The following is a 22,996-nucleotide window of genomic DNA, read 5'->3' on the forward strand; positions in this document are numbered from 1 at the left end:
ATCGTACACCGTCTGGTTTCCAGTTTGCCAAGTGCCTTGGAAACCTTGTTAGAGTGCAGTTATTAGAACCTTGGGATTTTCTTCTCTGTCCACTGAGACTGTTGATTTTTTCCCACATCTGAACCTGAAAAGAAAGCAACCACTGAAGAAAATTAAACAGTGGGAACTCCCCTCCCTCAAACACCAAACTGACATCTGGAAACACTTCCCCATTCAACCAATGAAAAAGCATGTGAACTCTAATTAAAGAACCTCACATGTGCAGACCTTGTATTTTATGATTTCAAGAGACTAATCAAGCTACTTTCTTGATTAAACACAAAGCTTAAATTTAAGATCTTCAGTTTCCCTGAAGAAAGAATAAAGGGGTAGCAGGAAGCTCATAACGATATGAGTTGAAAGAAAAGAATTGTAATGATTAGGTAAACTTTTTTGTTGTTGTTTTTCAAGACAGGTTTTCTCTGTGTAGCCCTGGTTGTCCTGGAACTCATTCTGTAGACCAGGCTAGCCTGGAAATCAGTGATCTGCCTGTCTCTGCATCCTAATTGCTGGAATTAAAGGTTTGTGGCAGCACTACTCAGTGATTAGATAAATTCCTATCAAGGCACCTTTGTTATGGCTAGCCACAGCTAACACTTTATTTAATAGAACCCCCCAGACAGCCATGTGAAATATTCCCACGTAATAAATCGGAAAAGTGAGGGTTGAGAAAACTTAATATATTCCCCCAACTTTGTGCCCTAAGTTGGAAATTTAAAGCCAGGTCAGTGCAGCTCAGAATCTCAAATTCTTCATTGTGCCACAGAGGTTTTAAACTCGTCCAACTGGGTTGTCAAAGATGTTTGGTCTTTGCCTCTGGTACAGAGCTCTGAACTCTCCTGTGGCTTCCTGGGCGACAGAGGGCAACATGTTGCTTTGGTTCTTGGAGGTGGCTCTTAGCTAGCTTGAGCATGGGCACTGGTTGCCAGAAGGAAAAATCCTTGATCTAGGAGGCACAGGGCTTCATGGCTCTGCTTGCCCAACCTCTGCAGAGAACGGGGTAGGGATAGAGTTAATGACCAATCAAGTCCACCAGATGGAGAATCTGCAGTGTGGTTGGAATCTTCTGAATCGCTGACGTCTCACTGTCAGGAGAGTAGTGCACCCCAACCCACAGGAGCAGATGCCCCACACTTAGGGTCCTCCAGCACACACGCCTGCCCAGATCCTCCCTAAGGCTGTGCTGACAGCAAGGGAAGGGTTTCCTTAGGGTCTTGGAAGCTTTCTAGCTGACTGAGCACATGGATCGGAGCTGTGGGGACCCTGGCTTGGTGGCCAGGTAAGACAGGAGGGAGAGTGCCTTATGACTGAAAGGTCTGGGATTGGGCTCTTACACCTGCGGGATCTGATGCTAACTGTTGTGTCAGAATTGAACCAGATCGTAGGACAGCCAGAGGGTCTCCAAAAGATGAAAAACACATGAATCGCATAGTCCCCAAAAGACAATCTGGATTTAAAAAATTTGTGTGCGCGCTTGCGTATGTGTGTACGTGCATGAATGTGTATGTGGGTACATGGTTGGGGACATTCACCATTGCTCTTCAGCTTAGATTTTGAGGTATCTTCTATCCTGGAGCTCAATGACGTAATCAGATTGGCTGGGCAGCAACCCAATCAGGGTTGGCCTGCCACCACGTTTCTGATACTAGATTATAGATGAAATACTGGATCATACACAGATGCTCGGGAGCTGTAGCATTAAATAAACTCTGTCTAAGATGCTCCTGGTCATGACATTTAATCACAGCAAAAGAAAAGCGTTTAATACAGAGGATAGATTGAGGACATCAGTTCTCTCCTTCCACTCTGTGTGAATACACACAGGACTGGAACTCGAGTGCTCAGACTTGGTGGTAAGTGTCCCACTGAGCACCTCACAGGCTCCTGTATTTACACCGACGGATGAGTGCTTTGTTTTGCATGCATATGTTGGATACTTACCTTTTTATCTTCTTTAAGTAAATTTTCCTTTCCTTTGCTGGAAAGCCCCTTTCCCCACAGACTGCAGAAAGCTGGTGTCCTATCAGCCTATGTCCACATTCCTGCCGCAGATGTTTGCCCTGGCTTATGGACATTTGACTTTGGTTTTGTTACTGTGTTTTTGTTTGTTGGTTGGTTTGTTTGGAACTGGTTCTCACTATGGAGGATGGCCTTGAACTTTCGATCTGTATCCTTTTCCTTGCTCAGTCCACATTAAAAAAAATTGTTGTTCTTGTAGATTCATGATTTTGTATTTTAAGTCCTATCTTTTTCTTTCCAGAATTTACTTTTATGCTTTTTAGAAGTATTCGATTTTTTCTTCATTCAAAACTATCTAGCTGAATATTCCAACAGCTTTGAGTCCTCCCATTGATTAGTTTTACATGTACATGTATGTGTGTGTGCATGTGTGCACACACGGATGGATGAATTAACATTGAGGGTTCGTTATGTGACTCAGGCTGGTCTTGACCTCCTGGACTCATGTGGACCCCCTCCCTACCTTACCCTGTCTTATAGTTTGGGATACAGGTGTGTGTCCTGCTCTGCCCAGTGGATTTTAAGTTTATACGTTTTGTGTGTGTGTGTGTGTGTGTGTGTGTATGTGTGTGTGTGTGTGAGCGTGTCTGGCTTTTAAAAATCATATTTTGAATTCTCTTCTTTTCTCAGGCTTCATCCTCAGCTCTGTCTTGCTCCACTGCTGCCTGTTCCTACACTGTGGCTGAGGTGCTCCAACTGGCACTGACCAACGGTTTTCTCTAGCACCCCCTCCCCCATCTCCACTCAGTGCTTTTTCTTTTCATATCATGGTGGTTATCCCCCTGCATTTATTCTTCCCAACATTCTTAATTTCCTCCAATCATTTTGCTGCTTACCCTCTCACTTTCTGCATCTGCTCCAAGTTTTCCGGTAGAGTCACCCCAAAACTTTCAGGGAAGAAAAGCGTGACGATTCCAATGAGGACAGTCAGACTGCCCATGAGGATGTAGGGCAGGAGTCTGTTATAAGCGCCTGTAAAATACCAGACGTGAGAACATCAGTTAGATGCAAGCATGCTCCTGGGAGACAGTTTATCAAAGTGCAGACAGGCTATGACAGCAGGTTTAACCCAAGCGTTTCAGAAGAAAGCAAGGCAGCAAAATACCCAAAATACTCCACTGGAGCCCAAGGGGTTTCCCAGACGTCTGCCGTTATCTAGGTCTGGTTGTCATCAGCATGCTCTTAGTTCTAAGCCACTGCCCAGCCGTGCATGGCACGCTCCCTAGATAGACGTCTTCACCATCAGAGCTTCCTTAGGTGAGGACTTGGATGGGTGGTGAGAGGTAGCAGGGGATGGCTTTGAACATCTAATTCTCTCACCCTCGCCTCTAGGACTCCATCCGAGGTTAAAGCCCTGCTGGGGATCAAACCCAGGACTTTGTGCTTCTTCGTAGGCAAGGATTGTACTGACTGAGCCACACACAGCTCTTTTCTACTTCTCTGCATGGGGGCTACTGAGATAGAGGAATAAAACCCCTCATCTGCTTCTTTGCCCACAGAGAGGGGAGAAAAACAAACACCCATCCGTGTAGTTTTTGTTCAGTTTTTGTTTTTGCTTTTGGCCGTTAGGGTAAATACGGCTCTTGCAGCTTTTCAGTGGCCCTAATAGGAACAGCTTCTTACACTCAGTGCTCTTTCTTGAGCTCTGCTTCTTGGGCACCGGTACTGGGTCCAGCACTAGGTCATCTAAGCGTAGCTGAGAAGTGTAAGGAAAAATGGCTTCACCGTATGCTCAGGGATGTTGTACTCGGAACAGCAGTGTGGGGTGAATTAAGGTTAGGAAGATAGGTTTCATTCACTGTGTAGATTTATAGTGCATTCTTTCTGAGAGTTTATCTGTAGGCTGTGTGTGTGTGTGTGTGTGTGTGTGTGTGTGTGTGTATCTGAACTCATAGGTAACCGACGTGAGCAAGAAAAATAAGGAGGCATGTCAATGCCAGTCACATCTTAACAGAGGCTGGGCTCAGAACACTGAACAACATCCCACTAAAAGTTCCTTGGCATATTATTCCAGCATGATATACTATACAGAAACTAAAAATTTTTGCCTTGCAAAAAAAACATCCAAGTGTAAGTGATTACCCAGGGAAATATTGATAAAATGTATTCAGAAGGCTAACTCCTAACAGTATAAAAAACTCATACCCTCCACTGAATTACTGGGGAGGACTCAACAGCACCCACTGAATCCCATTCATCCTGTCTGCCTCTGCCTTCACAGCCCTCCCACAGTCAGGGTCCACCAAAAATAAAGAATCCTAACTCATGTCTGATAGTCAGAACCTCTGCTCTTTGCATCCCATTGCCTGCTTCCTGCCCGCACTGAGTTCAGGCCTGGAGAGATGGCTCAGCAGTTAAGACCTCTTGTCGCTCTTACAAAGAGTCTAAGTTCCATTTGCAGTACTCATATGGCCGCTCATCCTTTCCTTCACTGGCAATCAGACACTCTCCGTGGACACCAGGTACAAAAGTGCTACCCTTACATTCAGAAAAAGCTATCTTAACACATAAGATGAAAATTTTGTTCAATCTAACGAGAGAGAGGTGGGGGGAAGGGGATTAAACAGAGACACAGCAGGAAGACCCTTACTTTACTACTACAGTCCAAGGTGGTCACTGAGAATCATCATGGAAAGAAACCGGGCTGTGAGCTGCAATGTGCCTGCAGCGAGGCTGTAAAACTGAGCAGCCAGACTGTGGTTCAGCTACAGCGTGAGCAGCACAAGACCCAAACCAACTCCTCCGAAGAAGGCCCTGCTCACACACACAACATACATAAACCCACATGCAGGATGCACATAAATAAAAAAGCAAAACAAACTAAGGACGGAACAAATATGCATCTCACCCAGGTAAACGAAATAGGGGGCGATGATGCTGCCCACACGCGAGGCCATGGAGGTGATGCCCACAGCCATGTTCCTGACCAGGGTTGGGTAGAGCTCCGCAGTGAAAACATACAGCATGGAGAACGCAGAGGTGACCCCAAATTTCCCCAGCATCACCAGGCCAATGGACACAAAGTTGTAATCTGGAAAAGAGGCTCATGTCAGACAGGGTGCTCCTAGAATCAACACTTAACTCTTTTACTGTTTTTTTGCTGCCGTCTGATGGTTCCCACATAAAATACTACTGGATAAGATGATGGAAGGCGAAGGGGGGCCTCGGACTTTGACTACTCTCATTTTGGATTATGAATGCATCCTGGGATCTCTGTCCATGTGCTTTTATTTGTTAAAACGGTTTCCTAGTGAGTTGTTAGATATTAAATACAGTTAAATTTAGTCTATAAAAAGAGAGCCCAGTTCTTTCCCTCCTCATTTCTATTATTAAGAAATATAGTTCTAGTTGGGCTCAGTAACAAATGCTTTAAAAACCGTTTTCTTTTCCTTTGGTGTGGTGTGCACATATATTTGCTGCATGTGTGTAGCAATGAAAGATCAGAATTACAGAGGAATCATCGTGATTGGCAGTGTTTATGTGGGTTCTGGGATCTGAACTCTGGTCCTCATGCATTTTAATTATTGAGCCATTCCTCCACCCCCACCCTCCCCACACACCCCCGTGTATGCTAATAATCCCACTGGCTGAGACAGGAGAATTACAGATTCAAGGCTATGAATTGAGTTCAGAATGGGTCACTTAGCAAGATCTTGCCTCTACATAAAAATAAAGGTTCGGAGATATGGCTCCATGGTAGAGTGCTCTGCTAGTGCAAGACCCTGGGTTTAAGCCTCAGAACTGCAGAGGTTAAAAAGTTAAAGACAAAACCAAGCAGCACTGCTTGCATGTTACAATGTATCAAAAATATATCAACACGTAGTTTAACAAAAGCAGAAAGTTAGACACACTAAGAGAAAGGAAATACATTATTTTTAGTATTAGAGATTTTTGTCATTGTTTAGTCTTACTGCACCACCCCTACATTTATTTGTTTGTTTGTTTATTTATTTATGTGGCGAAAGTGTGTTTGTAAGAGGAAGAGATGCTGGAGACAGTCTTCTTCCTCTGTGTGGGTTCCAAGATGGAAGTCAGGTTCTCCTGCTTGGTCAAAAGCACTTCTACCCACTTCGAACCATTCTGTTGTCTTACTGTTTTTGTTTGTGTTTTGAGACAGTGATCCATGAAGCCTGAGCTGGCCTCAAGTTAGCTATGCAGCTGAGACTGGCTTTGAACTGGTCCTCCTGACTCTACCTCCCAAGTGCTGAGATTATAGGGACGGGCCGCCATACCCTGCTGGGACAGTTGTTGGGAACATGTCACTGTCAGCTGTTGTCTGCCTATTTGACTGATGAACGTTTGGTGATGTCAAGGATGTGTTATGGGGAATGGTGACTCATGTGAGGGTGGTCACCCATTCTGATACTCTTGGTCATGAAGGCATCTAGGTTTTCTGGGATGTTGTTAGCCTGGCCTAACTTCTTACCTTCAGGTACCACTTGGACCAAGAGAAGCACACCTCCTCCCAAGAACAGCACGCCAGCTATGATATATCTCCGAGGCAGGGTCCGCAGTAGCAGCCAGGCTGTGAAATAGGCTGGAACTTCAATCAGGCCAGAGAGGAAGCAGTTCAGGTAGACGTCTCCATGTAAATTAGGAACATTGAGAGACAGAGCAAAGTAACCCACTGAGGTTAGCATCCTGAAAGACAGACCAATGATAAAATCATAGAAAGATGGCCCATGGCTCTCTAAACTCCCTCTTAGTACCTGCATGAGTCTGGTGGCTACCATGACAGACGTCTTAGGGTTTTGCTGCTGTGAGCAGACACCATGACCAAGGCAACTCTTAGGAAAGACAACATTTAATTGGGGCTGGCTTACAGGTTCAGAGGTTCAGTCCATTATGGTCAAGGCAAGAGCATAGCAGCATCCAGGCAGGCATGGTGCAGGAGGAGCTGAGAGTTGTACACCTTCATCTGCAGGCTGCTAGTGGAAGACTGACTTCCAGGCAGCTAGGGTGAGTGTCTTAAAGCCCACACACACAGTGACACACCTACTCCAACAAGGCTACACCTCCAAATAGTGCCACTCCCTGGGCCGAGCATATTCAAACCATGACAACAGACATGGATTCCAAGCACTCGGTCTCTTCAGAAAGTGACCACTTTCTCAATAAACCACTAGTCAACAGTAAGATGCCCCTCCCTGGGAGGACATCTGAGTACGGCTGAAGAACACACATCTCTGAAGAAGGCTTTCAGAAACATGCTGGGCCTCTGTCTACCAGACCAGGTGGGAGCCCAGGACTAATCCAAAACACGAAGAAGCAAACTTTGTCACTGCAGAGATTCGGTGGCATTATTGGCTCCCCATTGCCATTGGCTACCATACACTGGAGGAGTGATATGTTCAGACAGCTGAGAAGGAAGACATCTGTCAGAGGCTGTGGTCCAGGATATTTCACACTAATACTTTTCTAATTACAAAACCCATGGTTCTAAAATATAGTCTGCCAGTTCTGGTACGCAGTCTCTCCCTCTCTCCCTTTCCCCTTCCCCCTCTCCTTTCCCTCCCCCCTCTGTGTTTTGGGGTGTTGTGAGTATATTCGTGCACGCATGTGCATTGTGTATTGTTATCTCTGGAACAGGTAAGTTGTTATTATTTTTCCTTCCTATCTCTTTGAAGATTTGTTACTAAATCTAGTTAATAAAGTCAGATCATGACTTCTGTGTCTTAAAATCATGTGTTCATTTGCTGCTGGGCGGGTTACACTAACTCCAGTGGTCAGTTCCAGAGAGCAGAGACTGAACACTTCCGCTTTGGTCCTCAGGGGCATCTGTAGCCTCAACACTTTCCATGGTGGGGCCCCTACACTGCAGACTTACTATTAGCATGTAAAATTCCCCCTATTTGGTCTTGACAATCTATCAGTTATAGACATCTCTGACGACGTTAGAATTGCACAATTCTTCTTTTGCTGTAGGGGAAACCTGGGCTTTGTCACATCCCTGCGAAGTAGAGAAAACCAGCTGCACACTTGTGTGTCACATGCCTGTGTTCCCTGATCACTCACTGCTTACCAGAGCATCACAGACATCACTGTTATTGTGGCAATGTTCCGAGTCTTGAACAGGTCCAGAATGAAGACTTTCTGCTGCTTCAAGGAGTTCAGCTCCTGAAGCTAAAATAACATATATGAAAGAAGATAAAGAGGCAGGCAGGAAGTACCTATGGGAAAAACCTTGGGCGTATAACTTATTTTTAAAATTTTATTTTAATTTAAATTATTATCATTAACGTTACTATTATTATTTCTATTATTATTTTAAGACAGGGTCTCACGTTATCTCAGGCTGGCCTTTAACTCACTATGTCGATAAATATGATCTTGATTTTCATATTATCCTTCATCACCCTGTGCTGGGATTACTGATACACATCACTCTGTGCTGGGATTACTGACACGAATCACCCTGTGCTGGGATTACTGACACGAATCACCCTGTGCTGGGATTACTGACACGAATCACCCTGTGCTGGGATTACTGACACGCATCATTCTGTGCTGGGATTACTGACACGAATCACTCTGTCAGGTCTGATGCTGGGTCTGAAGCTCTGTGTGTGTGGTGAGCACTCCATGCACTGAATTACATCCTAGCCCATTCACACAACTCTTACAGAACATTTGATACTTTCAAGTCCAGAAATCAAGGGCTGTAAGGACATCTCCTCATCTGGGTCTTACATTCTTTTTGCTCTCTCTTCCATGTTGTGTCCTCGAGTATCTAATGCCTTAAAATGTTGAATATAGCCCATTTTAGACAGAAGCCTTCAAAATAAATGGCATCTACACAGCTGATGATTGCTGACCAGCTTTTTCTTCACTCAACCTTAACATGGGTAGCCACTGAGCTGGGGTCCTTAAAGCCTATTGAGTTGAGAGGGCCATGCAGATTCATAGTGTTTGGGGGGGGTGAGAGGAGAGAGAAAAGAGAAGAGAAAGAAAAGGAGGAGAGGAGGAGAGGGGGAGGGAGGAGAGAAAGGAGAGATAGAGATAGATAAAGATAGATAGATAGATAGATAGAGAGAGAGAGAGAGAGAGAGAGAGAGAGAGAGAGAGAGAGAGAGTTTTAAGGGCCCTGGGCCTTGTGTATGCTAGGCAAATACTCTTCCACATTCCAAGCCATTCTTGTCTGTTTCTGGAATCAGGCATGGTGATACCTGCCTATAAACCCAGGTGGAGGCAGAATTGGGAGTTGAAGACCAGCCTTAGGTACATAGGAAGTTCAAAGCCGGCCTCAGTGACCTAGGGAGTACAGAGCCAGCCTTAGCTACATAGGGAGTTCAGGGACAGCTTGAGCTACACGAGACCCTGTCCTAAAACAGCAAACAAGAAAAATAACACATCAGGCTCAGGGTAGCTAAGGACTCGGGCAAATTACTGTTTGTCTCCTCTTGTAAGATGTACTTGGGAGTTAGGGAAGTTAAATGATTTCTAAAAAACAGCATCATAAATGCTCAGTATATCTTAACTGTCATTATTATCACTGCATCATGGGAAAGAAAGGCTCCCCCTCCACGGTTAATGGTAATCGTGCCTCCACCATCAGTCTTCACTTCCCCACAGATATTTATGTACCATGAGCTATGAATTTAGTCAGCTAGGCTGACTAAAGTTGAGCTAAAAACAATATAAGGCTGTGATGTGGTGACTCTTCTGGGGGTAAAGTAGCAGTCATGTGACCCTGTGCCATGTGTGCTGTAGTGAGAAAGGTGCTTCAGTTGGGAGGAAGTAAGCTGGTCCTTTGTAGTGGGTTGTCCTTGAGTGTCAGCGTCAGCCTCTCGGTTAATTAGGCCTGTGTTTGCACAGCTCTCAGCTGTGATGCTCCCCCCTCCCATTTTCATGTATGTGTGATGTGTGGAGTGTGTGATGCTCCCCCCTCCCATTTCCATGTATGTGTGGAGTGTGTGTGTTGTGTACATGTGCAGGCCCAAGGTTGATGCTAGGAACTGTCTTCAATCGCTTCAGTCTCATTTGCTGAAACCGGTTCTCTCAACCAAACCCAGGGCCTCTAACATGGCTCATACTGCTAGCCTGATTGTTCTGGGCATTCCATGTTTGGTGGTTTGGATGAGAATGGCCCCCACAGAGTCATATATTCGAATACTTAGCCTCCAGCTGCTGGAACTGCTTGGGAAGGATTAGAAAGCAAGGCTTTGATGGTGAAGGTGTGTCACTGGGGGCAGGTTTGAGGTTTCAAAGGACAGACTCTTTCCAGGGTGCTCTCGCTCTCTCTCTCTCTCTCTCTCTCTCTCTCTCTCTCTCTCTCTCTCTCTCTGCCTCCTAATGGTGGATCAACACGTGAGTTCTCGGCTGTTCCTGATGTTATGCATTTACTCTGCTGCCCCCAGACTAACCCTCTGAAACCAGTAAGATCAAAAAAATGATTTAAGTTGCCTTGGTCATGGTATTTTGTCACAGAGCAATGGAAAAGTAACTAGTACACCCTGTCTCCATCCTTCAGGGATGGAATTACAAGTGGTCCACCATACCTACAGGGGCTCTGGGGATCGAAACTCGGGTCCTCACACTTGCATGGCAAGTACTTTGACCACTGAGCCATCTTCCCAGAATTCATGGTGCCTTTTCTCTGCACACTGTGTGGAGGACTTACTTCTAGCAATATATAATATGATATGATATAATATAAATCTAGGCACAGAAACATCGAGACAACTATATTCTTAAATCAGTGATTGCCCCTGGTCTGGGGAGAGCCACTTATGTTTCTGGATTAGAGACGTGACTAGGTGGAAGGGGCTTCCAAAGCCAGGGAGCTTTTGGGTTATCCTTCAGGATGATGCTAAATGGCTTCCTGTCCGAATTAACATCACAGCCCCTGATATGAAATGGACCCAGAGAAACCCTGGAAAATCCCAGCAGTGTGATCACTGGAAGTCATTTCTCCATGCTTCTGTGTTCCTTCCTGTAAAACAAAGCCCGTAGACCTGGCAGTGGCTAATGTGAGCATCACATGAGTCAGGCAAGCTGCCTGACACCCAGTAGTGTCTTTACTGACACCCTAATGGGGTGTACTGGCAGGCACAGGCAGAGCAAACATCTCATAGAATGGAAGAAATTTTTTTTACCAGCTAATATCACAAAGAGTCACGCCAGTACTAAGAAGATAAAACTGCCAATCAAAAACTGAGCTCATGAATTGAATAGACAATTAAAAGAAAGAAGGAAGGAAGGAAGGAAGGAAGACAAATACCTAACACTCTTTTTAATTTATAGAAGTCCTTTAGGTAGATTTTATTCAGAGAGGTGATGTTTTACTAAGCTACTGAAGCTGGCCCTGAGCACCTGGGCTTTAGAAGTCCTCAGGTCCCACCTCCTGAGAAGGCAGAAAACAGGTGGGCGGCACCACGCCTTCTAAGATTTTACCTGAGAATGTGACCTGACCGTGATTCCATCCTGAAATCTAGCTCAGTGCCTGGTGCGTTGTGGGCACTTAACAGGTAGCGAGTTACATCAAATTCCATAAAAGAAAGTCTGCAGAGCTGATCTCAAAAGGGATGTCTGCACACAGGCGCTCACTCACCTCCAGAGGGTCGAATATCACTGCTGGTGCCACAATGCTGTTCATCTTGGCGGCTTTCCGGATGATCTGTTCTGCTTCTTTGAATCTCCTTTGGGATATCAGCCACCGGGGAGATTCTGGAATAAACCTGGAATTCATTGGCAATGGTTCATAACTTTTTATAAGCACAGGATTTGATGTTCGCAAACATACATAACAAAATGTCCTAGGTCATTTTAATGTTGCAAATACTCTATATGGTTTAAAATATATAAATTCTCTATATACACTTGTATATATTTATTGTTAATCAGCGGTAGAGTGATAGGGACACCAACCTACCAACAACACTTTTGACCCAAAATGTATCCTGCCTACAAGAAATGCAGGGATGGGGGATGGAGCAGACTGAGGGAATGGTCCAACTAGAGACTCATCTCCTGGACAAGCACTAATCCCAAAGACTATTAATGATACTCTGTTGTGCTTGCAGACAGGAGCTTAGCATGGCTCCGCCCAGCAGCTGACTCAGATAGAGGCAGAGACCCAGAGTCATTGGATGGAGCTGGGGGACTCTTATGGAAGAGTTGGGGAAAGGCTTGAGGGCCCCGAAAGGGATGGGAACTCCATAGGAGGACCAACAAAGTCAACTCAGCTGGACCCTTGGGTCTGAACCACCAAGCAAGAGCATACACAGGCTGGACAGAGGCCCTCCGCACACATGTAGCAGATGCGTAGCTCAGTCTGTTCCTAAAGCTATTGCCTGTCTGTGGAATTCATTCCCCTAACTTGGTTGTCTTGTCCTGCCTCAGTGGGAGAAGAAGTGCCTTATCTGCAGAGACTTGGTGTGCCGGGGCGGGGAGTGGGTAGGGTCCATGTTATCAGAGAAGAGGAGAGTGAGTGGGTGGGTGGACTGTGGACAGGAGACAGCGATCCAGATGTAAAGTGAATAATCTTTTTTAAAATGTAATAAAAAAATTTTAAAATTAAAAAAAAAAGAAAGAAAAAGGAATGTGCCCTAAACTGAGAGCAGAGTTGAAAAACAACCCAACAGTACCAGCTCCGCAGACAGCAAGGACATAATGGGCAGGAGACTGCACTGGGCGGCATCTGGAAGAAGGCTGGGAGTCCTGACAACCACCAGGCTTCCTACAGGGCACCCGCCCACTCACTGAGGTGCAGAAAGTGCTGGAAGTGTGGAGGCGCAGGGCAAGCAGCAGTCGAGAGCATGCAGATGCGGCTAGATGAGCGGTGGCCTGACTCTGGGTGCCTGCCTGCCAAGCAGCAGAGGGCTGGCTGGGAATGCCCGTTGTACTCACCACCACAGTGGGACACAGAACAGCCCAGGCAGCGTCAGTGCCAGCAGCAGCATCCTCCAGTCTCGGATGAAGTGCGCAAACAGCGGCAGTACCATGTAGCCGATTGCAAAAAACGTACAGACTCCTAATGTGGAGAAGAGGATGCGCACAGACTTGCTCAGGATCTCAGTTCCTGCTCAGAACAAGGGGCGGCATTAGCATTTCTGTTCTCTCGACATTTGCTTCCCAGTGCTGGGAATCAAACCCATGTATGTTTGATGATGGCTCTACCAATGAAAGTACTGCCTTCTGACAGTGCTGTTTTCAGGGGAAGAAACCAGCGTGAGACTGTCAGGTCCAGGACACAAGAAGTGGCTTTGTAAAGACACTGTGGAGTCAGGCTGTGGGTGTCCACAACATCTGTACATGAACAGTCACAGCCCGTGAGACAACAGTGACTCTCTCGGCTGTCAGGACACTGCCTGTCCTTGAACCCCGAGACATGACACTCAGAAACCAGCTGCCTCTGGAGTTTCCCGGAGCTGGCAGCCTGCACTGGAGCTGATGTTCCCCAGGCAGACAGAGTTCTAGTGTCCCTGTAGGTGACATGCACAGGTGCCAGGCACACTCCCAGTGACCAGAGCAAAGGCTCAAGGCCACATGCAGTTGGCACTGTCTGGGGAAGACCGAACTGGCATCTGGTTTCTGTCCCATGCAGCAACCTCACAGCAGGCCACTGAGCAGCAAGTCTTCAGAAACGGTGTCATTTAGGTCAGGACTTTAGCCCAGCCTTTGTCATGGACCATTAGCCCTTTCTAGAATCTACTTTGGGCCTTCTGACCTGAAGGCAAACATGTAGCCAACAGCTAGAGTTTTATTTTCATATAGGACTTGCCCATGCTACAAAACACTGGTGATGACGGTCATCTTGAAGGTCTAGAATCACCCAGAAGACATTGACCATCACCTGAGAGTTTCTGAATGGGGTTAACTGAACCAGGAACACCCTTTGTAAGTGTGGATAGCACCGGTGCATGGCCTGGGGTCCCCCACTCCTCAGTGGTTCCCCTTCTGATGATTTTCTTTCAGTTTCTTGGGAGAGCTGAGGCTGGGTATCTCAAGATCCTCACTGTGCAACCAGAGTCCTAAGCCCAGGGCCTTCCTTCAGCCTGCAGACCTGTCTGAGTATTCTGAGTTTCATGAATGTCATTTCCAGACATTTCCTTACTCTATGAATGAATGCTCCCCACCATGATCTGGGATTATAATATGGCAATGCATGGGTATGTAGTGTGTGTGTGTGTGTTTCCTAAGAAAAAAACCCAGAAGCTGAGAATTTGGTCAAGGAAAAGAAACACACACGGGACCCGTTTATGTGTGAGGCTAGGGTGAGAGACCATAGCACTGGGAGGAACCGGAGACTGAGAGCAGACGGTATCAGACTCAGCGTACTTTGGCGATGCACCAGGCACCAGGCAAGGACAGAGCTCTGCCAGCCCGTGGCTCATGGCAGACCGTACAAACAACTCCTTAATAGCTCCACTGTTCTGTGACTTTGAGGACCTCTCCCTTCCTTATGCACTGCTGTCATTTGAATGAGAAATGTCCCTCATAGGCGCATGGAGTTGGCCACATATCCTCAGCTGGTGGCGCCACTGGGGAAGGTGATGAAGCTTTAGGAGGTGAAGCCTTGCTGGAGGAAGTACATCTAGGGGTAGACTTTAAGGTTTTATAGTCTGACTCCACTTCCTTTTCTCTATGCTTCCTATGTTGGGAGAAAATGTTGTCATTTGTTTCCTGACTGTCATGTTCGACTCATGATCCTACTGCCATGTCTTCCCCACATGACAGACTGTAGTCCCTTGGAACTGTAAGCCAAAGTAAGCGTTTCTTTCCCTAAGTCTATTGTTGTCAGGGTATTATATCACAAGCACAGAGCAACAACCAAGATGTACATAATCACCATCATTGTCACAGTCATTGTCTTTATTACCATCACCACCATCATCACCACCACTATCACCATCACAATCACCACCATCACCACCACCACCACCACCATCACTACCACCATCAGCATCATCACCACCACTATCACCATCACAATCACCACCATCACCACCACTATCACCACCATCATCATCACCACCACTATCACCACCACCATCACCACCATCATCACCACCACCATCATCACCACCACCACCACATCACCACCATCATTACCACCATCACCACCACCACCACATCACCACCATCATTACCACCACTATCACCACCACCATCACCACCACCACCATCATCACCACCACCACCACATCACCACCATCATTAGCACTATCACCACCACCACCATCACCACCACTATCACCACCACCACCACCACCACCATCACCACCACCACCACCATCACCACCACCATCACCATCACCACCACTATCACCACCACCACCATCATCACCACCACCACATCACCACCATCATTACCACCATCACCACCACCATCACCACCACCACATCACCACCATCATTACCACCACTATCACCACCACCATCACCACCACCACCATCATCACCACCACCACCACATCACCACCATCATTAGCACTATCACCACCACCACCATCACCACCACTATCACCACCACCACCACCACCACCATCACCACCACCACCACCATCACCACCACCATCACCATCACCACCACTATCACCACCACCACCATCATCACCACCACCACATCACCACCATCATTACCACCATCACCACCACCATCACCACCACCACATCACCACCATCATTACCATCACTACCACCATCATTACCACTATAACCACCATCACCACCACCACCATCACCATCATCTTCTCAGCCAACACTTTTCTGAGCAATTCTTTAAGCCCAACTTCAGGGTAAAGGCTTCTATAAATGATCCCTTGGACCGTTATCTTACAAACATTAACTGAGATGTAGGGGTTGAAGCCACCTGTCTACATTCATGTATCTGTAACAGTGATACGAACTGGAAGTGACAGATCATAGTTAAAGTCCCAGAACCAAACAAATGAAAGGAGGAAGACCGGGAGCTCTTTGGCTGCATAAGTTCCTAGCTCAATGTCAGCCTGAGCTTTAAGAGACCATGTCTCAAAACCACAAACAACTGGGTGAGTTTACTCTGTGGGTAAAGTGGTGGCCAATCAAGCAAGGACCCGAGTTCAAATCCCCAGAGCCTGTATGAAAATGACGTGACTGCACACGTTTGGAGCTCCAGCACTTGGGGATGGGAGCAGGTAGATCCTGAGACCTTGCTGGTCAGCCAGTCTAGCTGAAATAGAAAATTCCAGATTCAGTGAGAGGGTGATAAAAGACATAGGAAATTAACCCTCAGTCTCCACACACACGAACAGAACCCAAACAAACACAAATAAACCCCAGTACAGTGATGAAGCCAGGATGTAAGCCGTCTTACAGATGTCTAGCCTTCAAGATGAAAATTCCCTGGGGCAAACCCTCTGTCTTATGGACCAGTCCTTCAGTTGGGATGCTAGTGGAGACACAAGGGGAGATGTGTCTTTCCCATCTTGTGAGGCAGAATGTCCTTTAGTTCTCCCTGGGCTGATCACTAAACTGGTTAAGAGACAGGCAGTTCTCTCTAAGGAATACCAGGAAAGGACCCCAAGCTTGGAAGATGCGAGAAACCCTCTGTTTGATCCTTAATATAAAAAGTACATTAATAAATCAGTGAAAAATAATACAAAACAAGCATGTGGCTGTTAAAGGCTGTGTAACTGCTGTAGTTAAATTTCAAATATGTCTGAGATCCCTGGTAGCCAGATTTATAAAACATGCCATCAGGGGTATGCTTATCGAAAGGGAAACATGTGGTCTGGAGGAAGCAAGCTTTAAACATGTCTAAAGAGATGTTATAGCAAGATTGGCAGGGGTGGGGTGGAGCGGGGTAGTGGCTGGGTGCTGATGTTAGAAGTCTGGAAAATACTGGATTGGTGGGTCCGTGGAGACGGGTTAGGTTTTCTGTAGACAGAGAACCAGAGGGCGCTGCTGCGCTGCAGGAAAACCAGCAGCCACCAGGTCTGACCTTCCAAGTCCTCCCTGGAAGAGAAGCGGTTCATTACTGGGGAAGAAGGGAAACCATGCTGGCATTTTACCCAGAAGTCTGTAGGCAGGTTGAGGGTGCTATGCCAGAGACTGGCATGGAGTCTAGAAGGCTGGGGTGCAAGAGTTGATTCTGACTTTGAGTCTCACTTCCCCCACCCTGGGAGGTGCATCCACCCTGTTGCTTTGAGGAGCATGAGTTTCGCTTACTTTTTATATTGCCCTAAGACTCTTGCAAGCCTGGTGAGGTTTTAAGAGCAGCCCAGGAAAAGGCTCATTTCTGTACTGCTTTGGGAACAATTCAGGCTCTGGAATCAATGCAAAGGTTAATTCCCAGGGTAAACTTTTAACATCCAAAGCATCCAGATTCTCAGAGCCAGGAGTATCAACGTTCAGGGAACTTCTCAAATGAAAATCTGTTGGGTTCAAACCTGGCTTCTGAAGGGGTTGTGGGGGGGGGGGGGGGGGAGCAACAAAAGCCTGGAAAGTAGCTATTTTATTCCCGAACCACCAGAGGGCGCTGCTGTGGTGCTGGAAAACCAGCAACTACCATATCTGTCCATCCACCAAGTCCTCCCTTGCAGGAGCTGCACCGGGTTCCATCTGTTCTGGGACAGACCAGTGACACTCTTAGATCTTTAGACCTAAGACTTAACACAAGTGCTATCCCAGAACCTAATGTTAGCAGTTTCCCTCCGAGCCAACTAGAACGAGAAAGTGGGTCCAAGCAGACAGGGAGCCATGTCTGCGGTCTTCTCTATTAATTGACACACCTAAGCTCCACCCTACCCTTGACCCGGCCCTCTTCTCTCTCCCCTGCACGTGAGGCCATGGCCACGTGGGGAGGAAGGAGGGCTGTGGAAGGCAGTGCCAGGGCTGTGGGGCTGGAGGGGGCAGCGGCTTGTGGCTGGGCCTGTGGATAAAGTGCTTGCCATACAAGGATGAGGAAGTGAGCCCAAATGCCCAGGGCCCACCTAAAAGAGCTGGGCACTGTGGAACACGCCTGGCATCCCAGTGCTGGTGGGGCAGAGACAGGAGGCCCTCTGGGGTAAGTCAGCCCAAGAGCTCTAAGTTAATGTAAGTACTTAGGCCATAAACCAAGGTGAAGGCTAGATGGTTGGCTGAGGGCCAGGTGCGATCAGCTGAGTTCACTCCCAGGGCCCAGCATGGCGGAAGGAGAAAATGAACTTTCACGAGTTGTTCTCTGCTTTTCACCGTGCGCTATGGCTTGTGTGACCCACCTCCACACACAAAATAAACATTCATTTAAAAAATAGACAGAGAACAATTGTGAAGGGCACCCAGTGTTTCCCTCTGTCTTAACCTGCCCACAGTCCCGTGCTCATACTTATGCATACACACAGACAGACAGACAGGCACGCATTCACACGCATTCACACACATACACACACACACACACACACACACACATACACACACACACACACACACACACACACACACACACACACACACAGAAGATGAGGCTGTCTGACAGAGACTACTCCTTGTTCCCAGCCTGGGCTTCTCTGGCTTTGTCAGAGGAAATTTCATGTCCTACTCCCCCTACCAGGTCTAACATCACCCACTGCTTGCAGCTCTTTTCTCTCTACACAAACTTCTCTGTCCTCTACAGAAATAGCAGTATTTGTCGCGGTGAGGTTTGGTTGTTGTTGTTTCGCTTTTATGAGACACGGTCTTGCTACGTAGCCCAGGCTGTCCTAAAACTGAACGTTGTCCTGTCTCTGTGTCCTGAGAACACAGGTGCATCCTCACAGATAACATCAGAACCCCCCCTCCCCACTCCTCATCCCTGTAAGGCTGAGAACTGCTCTCCTTATGCCAGGGCCTGCTCGACAGAGGGCCCATGTGGCCCCTGCTTACTCTATCTCTTCCTGTGAGTCCTGTCTCCTCAGACACGAGGCTGGGCCCGTGGCAAGAGGCCCTTCACCAATAATTAAAGGAATGGAATTTGGACAATTCCGCCTTGGCAACCTGACAGAGGGTGTGCATGTATTTGGCTAACAGAACATACCACGGCCAAGGCCAGTGAGTCACAGGCTCCGAGAGCAAGCAGAGCCACATAGCCAGGTGCAGGGACGGCCATTCGACTTCTGTTATAGAGTACAATCAATGGTTATCCCGGAACGATGGAAAGAAACTGGGATAATTCGGGGCCAACTAGAATGGTTGTACTGAATATTATAGGTCTCCTTGTTTACTGTATTGCGCTGTGTCCCTCTCAACGCCTCTCATCATAATGAGGGGGTGTCAGAGAGCATATTGGTGGTGGGGATCTCACTTTTGAGAACACCCCTGAACAATTTCCATGAAGCTCACCTCATTTCCTCCCTCAGCCTGGCTTTCCAACAGTAGGTCTGTTATCAGAGAGACACAGCTGCTCCGTGCAGAGCTCTGGGCATGGGCTCAGACTCAGGTCAGTGCAGATCTGTCCAGGTGGGACAAAATCCTGCCACCTAGCAAGTGCCTTTCCTTCTCCTGGATATGCCACATCAATCCCACTAAGTCCCTTTGTAGGCCACCAAGCCCAGACCAAGGACTGTTGTCTCTCCCCCAGGACCTCCTGTCCCTAGCCCCTTGCTCCTGAGAATGTATCTATAGCTGCTGTGTGGTTATTGTGTGGCTACTTGTTCCTAGCTCAAGTTCTCATATGTGGCCATATTCTGGCCCAGTACTGATGTCCCCCTGTGAGTTCCTGCCCTGCTGTGACTGGCTCAAGGTGCCCAAAGCTGCATCCCCCTCCACTGCACCTGTATCCAAGGTTGAGGACAGTTTAGATGAGCACTCAGTGGTCCCCCTCCTCCCTGGTTTTTTACAGGGCTGCAAGAAGGGGCATCAAAACTTTAAAGTCATTCCTACCTAGTATGAAGGCCACCACATAGTTGGAGATCTGGCCCATGCCCACGATGGCAAATAAGACAGTGAACATCTCCCAGTTGGTAGAGAAAATCTGCACGAAGCTGAATCCAGTCTGCACAGCCATGGTTGCAAAGAGGACTTTCTTCCTGCCAAACCTATGGAACACAACACAACACTGTAATTCAGGGTCAGTTGTAACGCCAAGCCTAGCTTCACTATAAGCTCTGTCTCGTGTCAGGACTGTGGCAGATATCTGTCTGGGTCTTTTATTTCCTTCCCTGTGACATTCTGTCAGCCTCCACCCCATGGCAGTATCCATCTGCCCAAGAACTACCTTCCAAGGCATCAAGCCTGGCTTCTGTGAGGATCATATTGACAAATATGATCGTTAGACAGGCCTGTAGGCGGGCTGGGGAGTGGGGTGCTGGGCTAGGCCTTTGTGAACAGAGTGTTTGCTTCGCATGAATGGCTTCGATCCCTAGGATGGGATAAACGGAGGGGGAGGGCATATCTGTAATCCCAGCCCTTGAGAGGTTGAGGCAAGAGGAACAGAAGCTTAGGGACACCATTAGCTACAAAGGAATTTTGAGACTACCCTTAACCATCCTGGGCCCGACTCAAACAAAACAAGCCTTCAAAGTGCATTTTGAAGACTCTTCTATCACCCACATGGGACTTCTGTATGTTTAGAAACTCCCTCCAGGACTATTGCTCCTTAACCCTGGCTGCACTCTGAACCACCCAGAGAGAGTGAAACGTGACAGATGGTTCTTGACTTAGCATGGTTCAGCTTAGGATGTCATGGCTTTACAATGGTGGGTAAGCCTGCACACTGGGTTAGAATCCCTGCTTTGAATTCTGCCCTTGGATTCTCCCACTCTCCCTGCTGGCCAGGGATATGGCCCGTGGGCCTCTCTCTTCTTGCTGAGCAGCACAGCTGACAGACCAGGGGAGACAACTGGTCCTCTACAGCTGGCTGTTTGCTGAGCTAGCATATGGTGTTCTGTCTGTGAAGAGTTTTTTTTTTTTCAATCTAACATCTCTTCAGTTTAGGATGAGCTTCTCAGGACAGGCCTTGGGGAAAGTTAAGGAGCATCCCCACTCATCCCAGTACCCCACTTTGCCCAGGTCCTATTTATCTGCCATGCTGAGTATTGGGGTTCGATGAAGTTCCCCAGTGTGTCTATGTATCTCTAACATTAAAAACAACTTTTTTTATGGTGAGATGTCATCCTCAGCCATGTCTGTTACATCACTGGTCAATTTAAGCTTTAAAATCTCACCGTGGTGGTGACCCATGGGCAGACGGAGGACGGGCACGGGCAGGGACTTCCTGCCTCATTCCCACTGGGCTTTAAAGCCTTGAGGAGAGTCAGATCCCCAGGGATCCTTCTCCATCACTGCCAGTCAGCACTCCTGCCTGCCTTGGCCACAAGAGAACATGGAGAGCAGGCAAACGTAGCTCGGGATACTGCAATCTTCTCCTCATGGAGCTTGCAAGCTCTGGAGTCCGAAAGCCAGCCTGGGTCAGTTCTGTGGCCGCAGGCCCAGCCATGGCTCAGCTCCCAGGCTCAGAGAGTGCATAGAAGGGGGCGCTTGGCTTGACTCTAGCTTTTGGCTGTTTGTGCAGCAATGACCTGTCACCTACCCACTGCCCTGTCAAGAGATGGGGACAGAGTGTGGGACAATGATGATAATAGCATCCTGTTTTGTGAAGGGGCTTGTGATCCAAAGGCTCTACTTTCTAGCGAGGCTGATACTTTCATCTCTTTGGCCAAAGCCACATGAGTTCAGTCTGGAGGCGTGACAGGAGTGGTCTTGGCAGGGTGTTGAGGCTAGAGTTACTGTTAGTACCACCTGTGAAAGAATTATTCATTTACTTTGCTAGCTTGCCACTCAGTGGATAGGCACGGTCTTGTCATGTAGGGGTGATACAGCCAGGTTGCACCGTAGAAAGATTTATTTAATTAGCTGGTCAGATAAGGTCTTGATATAGAGTCCCTGCTGACATCCAACTTGTGATCTTCTCGGGCGCTAGAATCCTAAGCCTAGGCTCCTCCTTTCATTACCCAGTGCCTAGAGGGTTCTTCTCTGTATATAATAAACGGCTACACCCCACCGCTCCCCATCCAGTGTCCTTACCTGTCTGACAGCTGCCCAGACACGAAGGAGCCACAGAGAACGCCTACGAAGAACAGGGAGGTGGTGAGGGGTGTCTTCCAGTCATCCTCACACACCAGATTCCACTGCCAACAAGACAGCATGCAGTGTGAGCCCGGTCCTCCGGCAGGACCCACCCGTGCCCTGCTCCGAGGAGCGCCAGATGGATGCCGGTGCACTGCCCTCCCTTGTGCCAGCCTACTGGTCCCGTGCAAAGGGCACAGGCTCTGTAGCTCTGGGTTTGACTCTGTTATTCAATGTGACAAATACCTTGGGGTGTGCCACTGTCCCCCACTGAGACACAGCAGCTTCCTCTTCAGGAAGAAGGAGATGGCTTTAATCTGCAGGCACGTATGTATGTATGTGTGTGTGTGTGTGTGTGTGTGTGTGTGTGTGTGTATGTATCAAGAAGGCCATCGAACCCTTAACCACAAAGCCGTATGAAGCAAAGGGATCCTTGTCCCCTTGAAGCATCCTAGCACAGGGGAGCAATTTGAAAAGCCAGAAAAGTAGGGCATATGACATGGCCATCTGGTCTAACAATAAAATGTCATCTCTTTTGCTGAAAATTGAAAATAGCCCCGGTGCTGTGTGAGTTTATTTTTTAAGCAGACTTCTCTGGAAAGTGTTGGCTCCCTAATCCCCTAAAACCTAGATGGAGCATCTGGCCCATTCCAGGGACCACCTATCCCTACCCACCCTTTTCAGGGGCTTTCCAAGCTACCTTCCTCAAATCCCCTCCCCTCTTTTCCACTCAGCCTTCCCAACAGTATGGCCCCTCCTAGTCCACAAGGCCCTGTGGGCTGCTACCAAGCTAACAAGTTCCTGCTGCTGGATCCATAAAACCAGTTTCAGCTCGAGTTTCTGTTCCCCGGATTTTCTCAGAAGTCAATTCAACCCAATCTCAAGGGAGGCTGCAGAGATTTCAAAGTGTGCCCAATGACCTTTGTTTATGTAT

General features: G+C 47.6%; 1 protein-coding gene across 2 annotated transcripts in view; it reads right to left on the bottom strand.

The window, feature by feature from the left end:
• Nucleotides 1–22,996, bottom strand: part of LOC308425032 (solute carrier family 22 member 4) — a gene marked incomplete at its 5' end in the record, with an annotated part of 43,925 nt that continues 20,929 nt past the window's right edge. The window contains 9 exons of one of the 2 annotated variants that reach the window (XM_080922217.1): nucleotides 1–124; nucleotides 2,895–3,030; nucleotides 4,907–5,089; nucleotides 6,485–6,699; nucleotides 8,081–8,175; nucleotides 11,609–11,735; nucleotides 12,907–13,078; nucleotides 19,879–20,033; nucleotides 22,021–22,124. In XM_080922217.1, coding sequence (XP_080778343.1) covers nucleotides 49–124; nucleotides 2,895–3,030; nucleotides 4,907–5,089; nucleotides 6,485–6,699; nucleotides 8,081–8,175; nucleotides 11,609–11,735; nucleotides 12,907–13,078; nucleotides 19,879–20,033; nucleotides 22,021–22,124 — 1,263 coding nt within the window. In that variant the 3' untranslated portion in view covers nucleotides 1–48. Of the gene's footprint in view, nucleotides 125–2,894; nucleotides 3,031–4,906; nucleotides 5,090–6,484; nucleotides 6,700–8,080; nucleotides 8,182–11,608; nucleotides 11,736–12,906; nucleotides 13,079–19,878; nucleotides 20,034–22,020; nucleotides 22,125–22,996 lie in introns of both variants that reach the window. The other variant, XM_080922216.1, reaches the window with a different exon arrangement.

This window comes from Micromys minutus (genome assembly GCF_963924665.1).
Source record: "Micromys minutus genome assembly, chromosome: 10".
NCBI classification, from domain to species: Eukaryota; Metazoa; Chordata; class Mammalia; order Rodentia; family Muridae; genus Micromys; species Micromys minutus.